This window comes from Oncorhynchus nerka, unplaced genomic scaffold (assembly GCF_034236695.1).
Source record: "Oncorhynchus nerka isolate Pitt River unplaced genomic scaffold, Oner_Uvic_2.0 unplaced_scaffold_1910, whole genome shotgun sequence".
NCBI lineage: Eukaryota > Metazoa > Chordata > Actinopteri > Salmoniformes > Salmonidae > Oncorhynchus > Oncorhynchus nerka.
Genome location: NW_027039424.1, coordinates 5,335 through 19,297, shown reverse-complemented (window position 1 = coordinate 19,297; position 13,963 = coordinate 5,335). Strand labels below are relative to the sequence as shown.

The 13,963-nt window shown below is 45.4% G+C and overlaps 1 protein-coding gene across 2 annotated transcripts; it reads right to left on the bottom strand.

The window, feature by feature from the left end:
• Positions 1–7,533: 7,533 nt before the first annotated feature.
• Positions 7,534–12,489, bottom strand: LOC135567639 (gastrula zinc finger protein XlCGF49.1-like). 2 transcript variants are annotated; one of them, XM_065014942.1, is made up of 6 exons: positions 12,235–12,489; positions 11,356–11,442; positions 10,847–10,930; positions 9,621–9,757; positions 9,230–9,463; positions 7,534–9,048 (listed from the first exon to the last, which is right to left on the bottom strand). In XM_065014942.1, the coding sequence occupies exons 1-6, from the start codon at positions 12,260–12,262 to the stop codon at positions 8,941–8,943; spliced, it is 678 nt and encodes a 225-aa protein (XP_064871014.1). In that variant the 5' UTR covers positions 12,263–12,489; the 3' UTR covers positions 7,534–8,940. The 2 variants fall into 2 exon arrangements, with proteins under 2 accessions (XP_064871014.1, XP_064871013.1); XM_065014941.1 differs by lacking the exon at positions 12,235–12,489 and having other exon boundaries at positions 11,356–12,222.
• Between the last annotated feature and the right edge of the window lie 1,474 nt (positions 12,490–13,963).

Genomic DNA, 13,963 nt, shown 5'->3' with positions numbered 1-13,963 from the left:
AAGCTGAAGTTCCCTGCTTAGCGAACCTGTGAGGTACTGGTTCTGTCTGACAACATAAATGTGTGGACACCGTATATTGAAATGGCTTGCATTTTTATTTTTACATTTATTTCACCTTTATTTAACCAGGTAGGCTAGTTGAGAACTAGTTCTCATTTACAATTGCGACCTGGCCAAGATAAAGCATAGCAATTCCGACACATACAACAACACAGAGTTACACATGGACAAACAAAACATACAGTCAATAATACAGTAGAAAGAACTAAACAAAACGTCTATATACAGTGAGTGCAAATGAGGTAAGATAAGGGAGTTAAAGGCAATAAATAGGCCATAGTGGCGTAGTCATTACAATATAGCAATTAAACACTGGAATGGTAGATGTGCAGAAGATTAATGTGCAAGTAGAGATTCTGGGGTGCAAAGGAGCAAGATAAATAAATAAATACAGTATGGGGATGAGGTAGATTGGATGGGCTGTTTACAGATGGGCTATGTACAGGTGCAGTGGTCTGTGAGCTACTCTGACAGCTGCTGCTTAAAGCTAGTGAGAGAGATATGAGTCTCCAGCTTCAGTGATTTTTGCAGTTCGTTCCAGTCATTGACAGGTGACCAAAGGAGGAATTGGCTTTGGGGGTGACCAGTGAGATATACCTGCTGGAGCGCGTGCTACGAGTGTGTGCTGCTATGGTGACCAGTGAGCTGAGATAAGGCGGGGCTTTACCTAGCAGAAACTTGTAGATAACCTGTAGCCAGTGGGTTTGGCGACGAGTATAAAGCGAGGGCCAACCAACGAGAGCGTACAGGTCACAGTGGTGGGTAGTATATGGGGTTTTGGTGACAAAACAGATGGCACTGTGATAGACTGTATCCAATTTGTTGAGTAGAGTGTTGGAGGCTAATTTATAATGACATTGCAGAAGTCGAGGATCGGTAGGATGGTCAGTTTTACGAGGGTATGTTTAGCTGCATGAATGAAGTATGCTTTGTTGCGATATAGGAAGCCAATTCTAGATTTAATTTAGGATTGGAGATGCTTAATGCGAGTCTGGAAGGAGAGTTTACAGTCTAACCAGACACCTAGGTATTTGTAGTTGTCCACGTATTCTAAGTCAGAGCTGTCCAAAGTAGTGATGATGGAGGGCAGGTGCGGGCAGTGATCGATTGAATAGCATGCATTTAGTTTACTTGCGTTTAAGAGCAGTTGGAGGCCACGGAAGGAGAGTTGTATGGCATTGAAGCTCGTCTGGAGGTTAGTTAACACAGTGTCCAAAGAAGGGCCAGAGGTATACAAAATGGTGTCGTCTGTGTATTGGTGGATCAGAGAATCACCAGCAGCAAGAGCTACATCATTGATGTATACAGAGAAGAGAGTCGGCCCGAGAATTGAACCCTGTGGCACCCCATAGAGACGGCCAGAGGTCTGGACAACAGGCCCTCCGATTTGACACACTGAACTAGTAGTTGGTAAACCAGGCGAGGCAATCATTTGAGAAACCAAGGCAGTCGAGTCTGCCAATAAGAATGTTGTGAATGACAGAGTCGAAAGCCTTGGCCAGGTCGATGAATACGGCTGCACAGTAATGTCTCTTATCGATGGCGGTTATGATATCGTTTAGGACCTTGAGCGTGGCTGAGGTGCACCCATGACCAGCTCTGAAACCAGATTGCACAGCGGAGAAGGTATGGTGGGATTCGAAATGGTCGGTGATCTGTTTGTTAACCCTTTGAAGAGGGGGATGACCACGGCAGCTTTCCAAATCTTTGGGAATCTCAGACGATACGAAAGAGAGGTTGAACAGGCTAGTAATAGGGGTTGCAACCATTTCGGCAGATAATTTTAGAAAGAGAGGGTCCACATTGTCTAGCCCGGCTGATTTGTAGGGGTCCAGATTTTGCAGCTCTTTCAGAACATCAGCTATCTGGATTTGGGTGAGGGAGAAATGGTGGGGGCTTGGGCGGGTTGCTGTGGAGGGTGCCGAGCAGTTGACCGGGGTAGGTGTAGCCAGGTGGAAAGCATGGCCAGCCGTAGAGAAATGCTTATTGAAATTCTCAAATATAGTGGATTTATCGGTGGTAACAGTGTTTCCTAGCCTCAGAGCAGTGGGCAGCTGGGAGGAGGTGCTCTTATTCTACATGGACTTGAGCAATAGCCCTGCTTCTCACGGACACAGTAGTATATTCTGAGCCTGTGTGAAGTAGGATGAGAAATCTGAAACCACTTAAACTGTGTACACCCAGAAATAGCCACACACATATTCCACACTCATACTCTCCACTCGCCGCCTCTCTCTCTCCTCAAACTTTTCCAATCTCACTTGCCACTCCTTCCCCAAGAATATCTGCACTCTCTCTCTCTCTCTCTGCCTTCCATGCCACTCTCCAACCCCCCCTCTCTCTCTCTCTGCCTTCCATGCCACTCTCCAACCCCCTCTCTCTCTGCCTTCCATGCCACTCTCCAACCCCCTCTCTCTCTGCCTTCCATGCCACTCTCCAACCCCTCTCTCTCTCTGCCTTCCATGCCACTCTCCAACCCCCCCTCTCTCTCTCCCCCCTCTCTCTCTGCCTTCCATGCCACACTCCAACCCCTCTCTCTCTGCCTTCCATGCCACTCTCCAACCCCTCTCTCTCTGCCTTCCATGCCACTCTCCAACCCCTCTCTCTCTGCCTTCCATGCCCCTCTCCAACCCCTCTCTCTCTGCCTTCCATGCCACTCTCCAACCCCCCTCTCTCTCTGCCTTCCATGCCACTCTCCAACCCCTCTCTCTCTGCCTGCCATGCCACTCTCCAACCCCCCTCTCTCTCTGCCTGCCATGCCACTCTCCAACCCCTCTCTCTCTGCCTTCCATGCCACTCTCCAACCCCTCTTTCTCTCTGCCTTCCATGCCACTCTCCAACCCCCTCTCTCTCTCTGCCTGCAATGCCACTCTCCAACCCCCCCCCTCTCTCTCTCTCTGCCTTCCATGCCACTCTCCAACCCCTCTCTCTCTCTGCCTTCCATGCCACTCTCCCTCTCTCTGCCTGCCATGCCACTCTCCCTCTCTCTCTCTGCCTGCCATGCCACTCTCCAACCCCTCTCTCTCTGCCTGCCATGCCACTCTCCATCCCCTCTCTCTCACTGCCTTCCATGCCACTCTCCAACCCCTCTCTCTCTGCCTTCCATGCCACTCTCCAACCCCCCTCTCTCTCTGCCTTCCATGCCACTCTCCAACCCCTCTCTCTCTCTGCCTTCCATGCCACTCTCCAACCCCTCTCTCTGCCTTCAATGCCACTCTCCAACCCCTCTCTCTCTCTGCCTGCCATGCCACTCCAACCCCTCTCTCTCTCTGCCTGCCATGCCACTCTCCAACCCCTCTCTCTCTCTGCCTGCCATGCCACTCTCCAACCCCTCTCTCTCTGCCTGCCATGCCACTCTCCAACCCCTCTCTCTCTGACCCTAAACGTACCCTTACCTTAACCCTTATTCTAACCCTAACTTACCCTTACCATAACCCTTATCCTGACCCTAAACTTACCCTTACCTTAACCCTAAACTTACCCTTACCTTGACCCTTATTCTGACCCTAAACTTACCCTTACCATAACCATTATCCTGACCCTAAACGTACCCTTACCTTAACCCTTATTCTAACCCTAAACGTACCCTTACCTTAACCCTTATTCTAACCCTAAACGTACCCTTACCTTAACCCTAAACTTACCCTTACCATAACCCTTATTCTAACCCTAAACGTACCCATAACCCTTATTCTAACCCTAAACGTACCCTTAACCCTTATCCTAACCCTAAACTTACCCTTACCATAACCCTTATTCTAACCCTAAACTTACCCTTACCATAACCCTTATCCTGACCCTAAACTTACCCATACCATAACCCTTATCCTGACCCTAAACGTACCCTTACCATAACCCTTATCCTGACCCTAAACGTACCCTTACCATAACCCTTATTCTAACCCTAAACGTACCCTTACCATAACCCTTATCCTGACCCTAAACTTACCCTTACCATAACCCTTATTCTAACCCTAAACGCACCCTTACCTTAACCCTTATCCTAACCCTAAACTTACCCTTACCATAACCCTTATCCTGACCCTAAACTTACCCTTACCATAACCCTAAAATTACCCTTACCATAACACTTATCCTGACCCTAAACGTACCCTTACCATAACCCTTATTCTAACCCTAAACGTACCCTTACCATAACCCTTATCCTGACCCTAAACTTACCCTTACCATAACCCTTATTCTAACCCTAAACGTACCCTTACCTTAACCCTTATCCTAACCCTAAACTTACCCTTACCATAACCCTTATCCTGACCCTAAACTTACCCTTAAAATAACCCTTATTCTAACCCTAAAATTACCCTTACCATAACAATTATCCTGACCCTAAACGTACCCTTACCATAACCCTTATTCTAACCCTAAACCCTTATTCTGACCCTAAACTTACCCTTACCATAACCCTTATTCTAACCCTAAACATACCCTTACCTTAACCTTTATCCTAACCCTAAACTTACCCTTACCATAACCCTTATTCTAACCCTAAATTTACCCTTACCATAACCCTAAACTTACCCTTACCTTAACCCTTATTCTAACCCTAAACTTACCCTTACCATAACCCTTATCCTGACCCTAAACGTACCCTTACCTTAACCCTTATTCTAACCTAAACGTACCCATAACCCTTATTCTAACCCTAAACGTACCCTTAACCCTTATCCTAAACTTACCCTTACCATAACCCTTATCCTGACCCTAAACTTACCCTTACCATAACCCTTATCCTGACCCTAAACTTACCCTTACCATAACCCTTATCCTGACCCTAAACTTACCCTTATTCTAACCCTAAACCTACCCTTACCATAACCCTTATTCTAACCCTAAACGTACCCTTACCATAACCCCTATCCTAACCCTAAACGTACCCTTACCATAACCCTTATCCTGACCCTAAACGTACCCTTACCATAACCCTTATTCTAACCCTAAACGTACCCTTACCATAACCCTTATCCTGACCCTAAACTTACCCTTACCATAACCCTTATTCTAACCCTAAACGTACCCTTACCTTAACCCTTACCATAACCCTTATCCTGACCCTAAACTTACCCTTACCATAACCCTAAAATTACCCTTACCATAACACTTATCCTGACCCTAAACGTACCCTTACCATAACCCTTATTCTAACCCTAAACGTACCCTTACCTTAACCCTTATCCTAACCCTAAACTTACCCTTACCATAACCCTTATCCTGACCCTAAACTTACCCTTACCATAACCCTTATTCTAACCCTAAAATTACCCTTACCATAACACTTATCCTGACCCTAAACGTACCCTTACCATAACCCTTATTCTAACCCTAAACGTACCCTTACCATAACCCTTATCCTGACCCTAAACTTACCCTTACCATAACCCTTATTCTAACCCTAAACATACCCTTACCTTAACCCTTATCCTAACCCTAAACTTACCCTTACCATAACCCTTATTCTAACCCTAAACTTACCCTTACCATAACCCTAAACTTACCCTTACCTTAACCCTTATTCTAACCCTAAACTTACCCTTACCATAACCCTTATCCTGACCCTAAACGTACCCTTACCTTAACCCTTATTCTAACCCTAAACGTACCCATAACCCTTATTCTAACCCTAAACGTACCCTTAACCCTTATCCTGACCCTAAACTTACCCTTACCATAACCCTTATCCTGACCCTAAACTTACCCTTACCATAACCCTTATCCTGACCCTAAACTTACCCTTACCATAACCCTTATCCTGACCCTAAACTTACCCTTATTCTAACCCTAAACCTACCCTTACCATAACCCTTATTCTAACCCTAAACGTACCCTTACCATAACCCCTATCCTAACCCTAAACGTACCCTTACCATAACCCTTATCCTGACCCTAAACGTACCCTTACCATAACCCTTATCCTAACCCTAAACTTACCCTTACCATAACCCTTATTCTAACCCTAAACGTACCCTTACCATAACCCTTATCCTGACCCTAAACTTACCCTTATTCTAACCCTAAACCTACCCTTACCATAACCCTTATTCTAACCCTAAACGTACCCTTACCATAACCCCTATCCTAACCCTAAACGTACCCTTACCATAACCCTTATCCTGACCCTAAACGTACCCTTACCATAACCCTTATCCTAACCCTAAACTTACCCTTACCATAACCCTTATTCTAACCCTAAACGTACCCTTACCATAACCCTTATCCTGACCCTAAACGTACCCTTACCTTAACCCTAAACTTACCCTTACCATAACCCTTATTCTAACCCTAAACGTACCCATAACCCTTATTCTAACCCTAAACGTACCCTTAACCCTTATCCTAACCCTAAACTTACCCTTACCATAACCCTTATTCTAACCCTAAACTTACCCTTACCATAACCCTTATCCTGACCCTAAACTTACCCTTACCATAACCCTTATCCTGACCCTAAACGTACCCTTACCATAACCCTTATTCTAACCTTGGCAAGCAGTTGCTTATGAACAGATTGTTTGTTGATAGTATGACCAACTGTAGAGGATCTATAGATACCAAATCTGCACTATCCAAATAAAGTGTAACCAAAACAAAACAGGAGGGGTTCTGAAAGACACTCATGGGGGTGTCCACTGATAGTTGACTAGCAACAACAACAACCGGAACGTAAAAGACACCCACTAAATTTTCCCAAGAGGCAAACAAAATAAAACCCAAACTGAAAAGACAGGAAGCAAAACCAAAACTGGGAAGATCAGACACAGGAATGTTTATCTAGAAATCAAAGCGGGATGCAAACTAAAGGTGTTGACCCTCCACATCTCTCAAGCCCACTGGCCCAGCCGCTTTTAAATTTCACCTGAGCAAGCACTTGACTGATTTCCTTATATGAACTGTAACTCAGTAAAATCTTTGAAATTATTACATTTATATTTTTTGTTCAGTGTAGTTAAATTACATGTAGTTCCCCGACACCCCATTTTGTTTACAGTCTTTGGTATGACTAATTTAGTCCATTCTTCATTATAAACCACCTGTTTTTTTAATACAATGTTTATTCTGAGGAAGAGTTCCTTATCAGTAGGAAACATACTTTAGTGTGAAACTAAAGGGAGGGACTAAGGCTACATAACAAATGGCACACTATTCCCTATACAGTGCACTACAGAGCGCTATGGGCTATAAACAAACTTCACTGGCTGCATTGTGAATGCGACTCAATAGCACCACCTACAGGACGACAGGGGAAACTACGGACTGCATTGTGAATGCGACTCAATAGCACCACCTACAGGACGACAGGGGAAACTACGGACTGCATTGTGAATGCGACTCAATAGCACCACCTACAGGACGACAGGGGAAACTACGGACTGCATTGTGAATACGACTCAATAGCACCACCTACATGACGACAGGGGAACTTAATTATTTCAAACTGAGTTTTCACAGGATGAAACGCATTAGTAGAATAGTTTATTTATTAAAATCAGATCAATACTCAGATAATAAAAAATACAAAATCAGTAAACTGTGTTTACCAGAGACTGTGTTCATTAGTACTGTAGTATACTATACACTGTTTTGTGTCCCTAATGGCACCCTATTCCTTATATAGTGCACTACTATAGGCTCTGATCAACATTAGAGCACTATATAGGGAATAGGATGCCATTTGGGAATCATGTTATATGATCAATATCAGATTGTGCACATTCTAAATGGATGGATGACATTTTACCATTCAGATCAGGGTCCCAAATGGCACCCTATTCCCTATTATATAGTGCACTACTTTTAGCCAGAACCCTATAAGCCCTGGTCAAACGTAGTGCACTAAATTGGGTGTCATTCAGGACTCAGATTAACAATTTCTTGTCAAACATCACATTCTGACACTTTAAAAAGCTCATATTTGAGCTCACAGAGTAAACAACTGACGTTCTGCAAAAGGGAGGACTAGTGTAGGTCCTGAATGGTGTCCCATTTGACCAGAGCCCAGAGTGAATGGTGTCCCATTTGACCAGAGTCCAGAGTGAATGGTGTCCCATTTGACCAGAGCCCATAGTGAATGGCGTCTCATTTGACCAGAGCCCAGAGTGAATGGTGTCCCATTTGACCAGAGCCCATAGTGAATGGTGTCCCATTTGACCAGAGCCCATAGTGAATGGTGTCTCATTTGACCAGAGCCCATAGTGAGTGGTGTCTCATTTGACCAGAGCCCAGAGTGAATGGTGTCCCATTTGACCAGAGCCCAGAGTGAATGGTGTCCCATTTGACCAGAGCCCAGAGTGAATGGTGTCCCATTTGACCAGAGCCCACAGTGAATGGTGTCCCATTTGACCAGAGCCCACAGTGAATGGTGTCTTGTTTGACCAGAGCCCACAGTGAATGGTGTCTTGTTTGACCAGAGCCCATAGTGAATGGTGTCCCATTAGGGACATCATGAAGCAATAAAACCTCCCATCATGATCACAGTTCAGACACACATTGGCACGTTTCCAGTACTCTTATTTTGTAGTCCGCTTAGAGAGGACTATTATTTTGAAGCCACCGCCGTGTCTTCACTAGGAGATGATTGGACAGTGTCTCTCATGTGACACTCTTGGTGCCTCTTCAGCTGCCCTGACGCCGTGAACCCTTTCCCACATGCGCTACACAGGAAAGGCCGCTCCCCGGTGTGTGTCCTCATGTGTAGCTTCAGACTCCCCGGTGTGGTGAACCCCTTATCACAGACAGTACAAGGGTACGGCCTCTCTTTAGTGTGTGTGATCTGATGCACTTTTAGGTTGCCAGATTGGGCGAAACTGGTCCCACATATGGCGCAGATGAAAGGTTTCTCTCCGGTGTGTGTCCGCTGGTGGCTCTTCAGGTCTCCAGCACGCAAGAAGGTTCGGCCGCAGAAGGAACAGCAGAATGGTTTCTCTCCGGTGTGGGTTCTCTGGTGGGTCCGCAGGTTCCCAGCTCCGTGAAGCTCTTCGATTGGAGACAGATAAACAAAAGACACAAATGAAAGAGGGGAAACAGAGATATCGCACATATAACGGCTTATAAGACTTGCTTTCAAAGAGAATGGAAAATCTATAACTCTCATTTCTATCTGAAAACTGTTGGTTCGTACACAAAGCTACATAAGGTAACTTTAATTGACACGCACCTTGCCACACTGGCAAATGTGGTAGGTCTTCTGCCCCGTGTGGAGCAGCTTGTGTTTCTTCAGGTCGTGGGCTCGGGAGAACCGTTTCCCGCACTCTGAGCATTGGTGTGGTTTCTCCTTGGTGTGTGTCTGCAGATGGGTCTTCAGGTTGCCGCGGATGGCGAACCCTTTACCACATACGGAGCAGTGGTGGAGGTTCTCCCCTTTGTGGATCATCTGGTGGCACTTGAGCGACTTCAATCAAAACAAACTTTATTTAGATCATTACTTACAACAAAATGCAGTGCAAAGTGCTTCCCATACATAAAATCAATAAACCGTGAGAAAGATAAAAACTAAACAGCAGACGAGGAGTAAATAGATCAATTAAGACCGTAAAACAACAACGAACCTTGAAGTAGGAGAAGCTTTTCCCACAGTCATTGCAGTGGTACGGTTTCTCCTCCCGGTGAGTCTGCTGGTGGTCTTTATAGTGGGCCAGCCGGGAGAAGCTTTTCTGACACTGGGAGCACTGGTACGGTTTCTCCCCTGTGAATAGAATAACTTCATTTTTTTTTATAAAGTTTATATTGATTTAAACTACTTTGCAGAAGCGCAGGCGGCAGCGGAGTGAGGGGACGAAGAAACAGATAAGGGAGTTTCTCTCTGCGCTTAGTTATAATCAACGAATCAAAATGTAAAAAAAAAAAATGCAATAAAATAAGCTAATGCAATTGAAGGCATGTATCAGATACTTGCTTATACTGAAACTGCCAATGTCATATCCAACCATTATACTAATTTAAAGCAATAGTCGTGTGTGTGTGTGTGTGGTCACCTAAATGATCATGTCAGCACTGACTTGATTGGGACAGCGCCACCACATATTGCTTTAAGAAGAGTGTGGGTGACTCGTCTTGATAAATCAATTAACTAAAATGGCAGATTTTTTTAAATTCGCTGAATGTTCGTTTGGATATTGGACAACAATTAGGCCGGAGAAATGTTAGCTAAGTGAGTAACTTAATATATGAGCAAACTGGAATCAAGTGATCAGAGCATTTTGCCAGCGTGTTATGTAGCTTAACAAGTGGATTCTGCTCTTCTCTGGCGTGGCAGCCTGTCCTCCTCCCAACCAAAAGCCTGTGTCTTGTCTGATAATCAGTCAATGAGATTTTATTCAACTTAAATCGCTGTCTGTACATCAGACTGAATTCACAACCCCTTGACTTTTTCCAAAACGTTTCATCATGGCCACAAATGTCTCTGGCCCAGCCACTACTGGAATCCTGGCTGCTGCTGCGGCTGAGAGAGAAACGTAGTGGGCTGAAAAGGTGGGCAGACTTCCATAGTCCCCCCCCCCCCCTTAACACAGCATGGCAAGCCTGAAACCGTCGGGCTGAGAATGAGAACTCTACACAGAACACATACCAATGATATGGGAGACAGAAACAAGATGAACATAAATACCAATGATATGGGAGACAGAAACAAGATGAACATAAATACCAATGACATGGTAGACAAACAAGATGAACATAAATACATTTTAATTTAAAAGCCGGTACAAAACGTTGAGTGTCTTTCTGAGAGATATAAACCTGAGAGGTAAAACGGCACATGTATTATATAACAGACCTGTGTGGATGAGCTGGTGGATCTTGAGGTTACCCTGCGCAGTGAAACCTTTCCCACACTCAGAACACTGGAACGGCTTCTCTCCTGATACATAGACAGACAGAACGTTTCAATGTCACAAATAACAGAGTTAAAAAAAACACATTGAGGCCCAATCAAAGAGAGTTGAGACACTGATAACATTTGTAGGCAATTATAATATCAATATCTGTTATAATACATTACGTCATATCATTAACATCATGTATTTTTATTTAATTTAATTAGGCAAGTCAGTTAAGAACAAATTCTTATTTACAATGACAGCCTACCGGGGAACAGTGGGTTAACTGCCTTGTTCAGAGGCAGAACGACAGATTTTGACCTTGTCAGCTCGGGGGATTCGATCCAGCAACCATTTCGGTTACTGGCCCAACGCCCCTAACCACTAGGCTACGATGCGCGCCCTCATCATCAACAAACATCCCATGACATCATCCTCTATACACCTGGAAGAAGGAGCACTACACCTGTGTGGGTCATCTGGTGTTTCTTCAGCCCTCCCAGACTGGTGAAAGTCTTCCCACACTGATGACAGACGTGGCTCACCCTCTCTCCTAGGGATGAGTTAGAGGTACCGATAAAGTCGATCAAGAGCATCCATATATATCGATTCCAACATTTTGTCATCTAAGCCAGAAATCTTGCTTGTTTGTAGGTGACCAAATACTTATTTTCCACCATAATTTGCAAATAAATTCATTAAAAATCCTACAATGTGATTTTCTGGATTTTTTTCCTTCTCATTTTGTCATAGTTGAAGTGTACCTATGATGAACATTACAGGCCTCATCTTTTTAAGTGGGAGAACTTGCACAATTGGTGGCTGACTAAATACTTTGCCCCACTGTATATCGATTCCAACATTTTGTCATCTAAACATAATACATTTAAGTGATATTTCCCATTGCTAGACATATGTTTGATTCAGCCCCTCATTAGATGTGTGGCACATGCTCACCTCTCTCTTACTATGATAATAATACATACAACTTTTAAAATGTGACGGACCCCTCTCTCCTGTGTGGATACGGATTTATTTAGCATTTACATGAGAAGACCTCTACACTTCACAGCACTTCTACTTAGAGAAGTAGTCGACGTCACTAAAAATGGTCCCAAATCCACCAGAAGCATACCACATGGTCAGGTGGATGTTGTGATGTTATGGCAGGCATGGTCTGGTCTGCTGGATGTTGAGTTGTGATAATTGGCAGGCATGGTCTGGTGTACTGAAGTTGGCGCTGTGGTGCAATAAGGCTTGAGCACCACCATGGCTGCTTACAGCTATATTCTATCTTGTAATAGTCTATGCCAAATACTGAAAAATAATAATTGTTCACAATAACCTGTGTGGATGGTGAGGTGTCTCTTCATGTCATCTGAGCGTGAGAAACATTTCCCCGCAGACGGAGCACCGGTGGGGTTTCTCTCCGCTGTGAGTCTGTGTGTGCCTCTTCAGGCTCCCCACGGTGATGAAGGTCTTGCCACACTGGGAGCAAGGGTGTGGCTTCTCCACTGCACTCTGAGCGTTCGAACTCTGTTCATTCTCCCCGTCTGAACTGTCTGTGTCCGAGTTGGCGCCCCTCCTGTTTCCGTGACAACACTACAGGTTAAATACGGTCGGAGAACCGTGTGTATCTCTTTAAGATCAATGTTCTCTTACGTAAACACTATAAACTATCAAAGTGGATACAACCAAAGCTTTTATCATCCCCATGAATGGTTATTGTGGTCTGTGATTACCGGAGTTGGTCTCATCTCCGCCACCTCCCTCCTCCTCTGCATCTCTTTTAACAATAGAAAGCCCTGTTAAAATACAGATTCACATGAATAGAACCGATAATATCCATCAGAACTTCTATAACAGGTAACCAGGCAACCAGGCAACTGGGGCCTGAGTGTCTGCTGATGTTTATTATTTCTGTCAATCAGTGTTTGATATAGACATGGGTAACCAGGAGTGTACAATAATGAGTGCAGAAGGTTAGGAGCCCAGAGGACTATCCTCACCCCATTCTAGCTAGCTACTGCCCTGCTACTACCCAGAGGACTCTCTCCCACCCCATTCTAGCTAGCTACTGTCCTGCTACTACCCAGAGGACTCTCTCCCACCCCATTCTAGCTACTGTCCTGCCACTACCCAGAGGACTCTATTCTCACCCATTCCAGCTAGCTACTGTCCTGCCACTACCCAGAGGACTCTCTCCCACCCCATTCTAGCTAGCTACTGTCCTGCCACTGCCCAGAGGACCCTCTCCCACCCCATTCCAGCTAGCTACTGTCCTGCCACTGCCCAGAGGACTCTACTTTACCACTACTACCCAGAGGTCTCTCTCCCACCCCATTTTAGCTAGCTACTGTCCTGCCACTGCCCAGAGGACTCTACTGTACCACTACTACCCAGAGGACTCTCTCCCCACCCCATTCCAGCTAGCTACTGTCCTGCCCAGAGGACCCTCTCCCACCCCATTCCAGCTAGCTACTGTCCTGCCACTGCCCAGAGGACTCTACTGTACCACTACTACCCAGAGGACTCTCTCCCACCCCATTCCAGCTAGCTACTGTCCTGCTACTACCCAGAGGACTCTCTCCCACCCCATTTTAGCTAGCTACTGTCCTGCCACTGCCCAGAGGACTCTACTGTACCACTACTACCCAGAGGACTCTCTCCCACCCCATTCTAGCTAGCTACTGTCCTGCCACTACCCAGAAGACTCTCTCCCACCCCATTATAGCTAGCTACTGTCCTGCCACTGCCCAGAGGACTCTCTCCCACCCCATTCTAGCTAGCTACTGTCCTGCCACTGCCCAGAGGACTCTCTCCCACCCCATTCTAGCTACTGTCCTGCTACTACCCAGAGGACTCTGTCCCAACCCATTCTAGCTACTGTCCTGCTACTAGCCAGAGGACTCTCTCCCACCCACTTCCAGCTAGCTACTGTCCTGCTACTACCCAGAGGACTCTCTCTCCCACACCATTCTAGCTAGCTACTGTCCTGCTTCTACCCAGAGGACTCTGTCCCAACCCATTCTAGCTACTACCCAGAGGTCCTACTACCCAGAGGACTCTGTCCC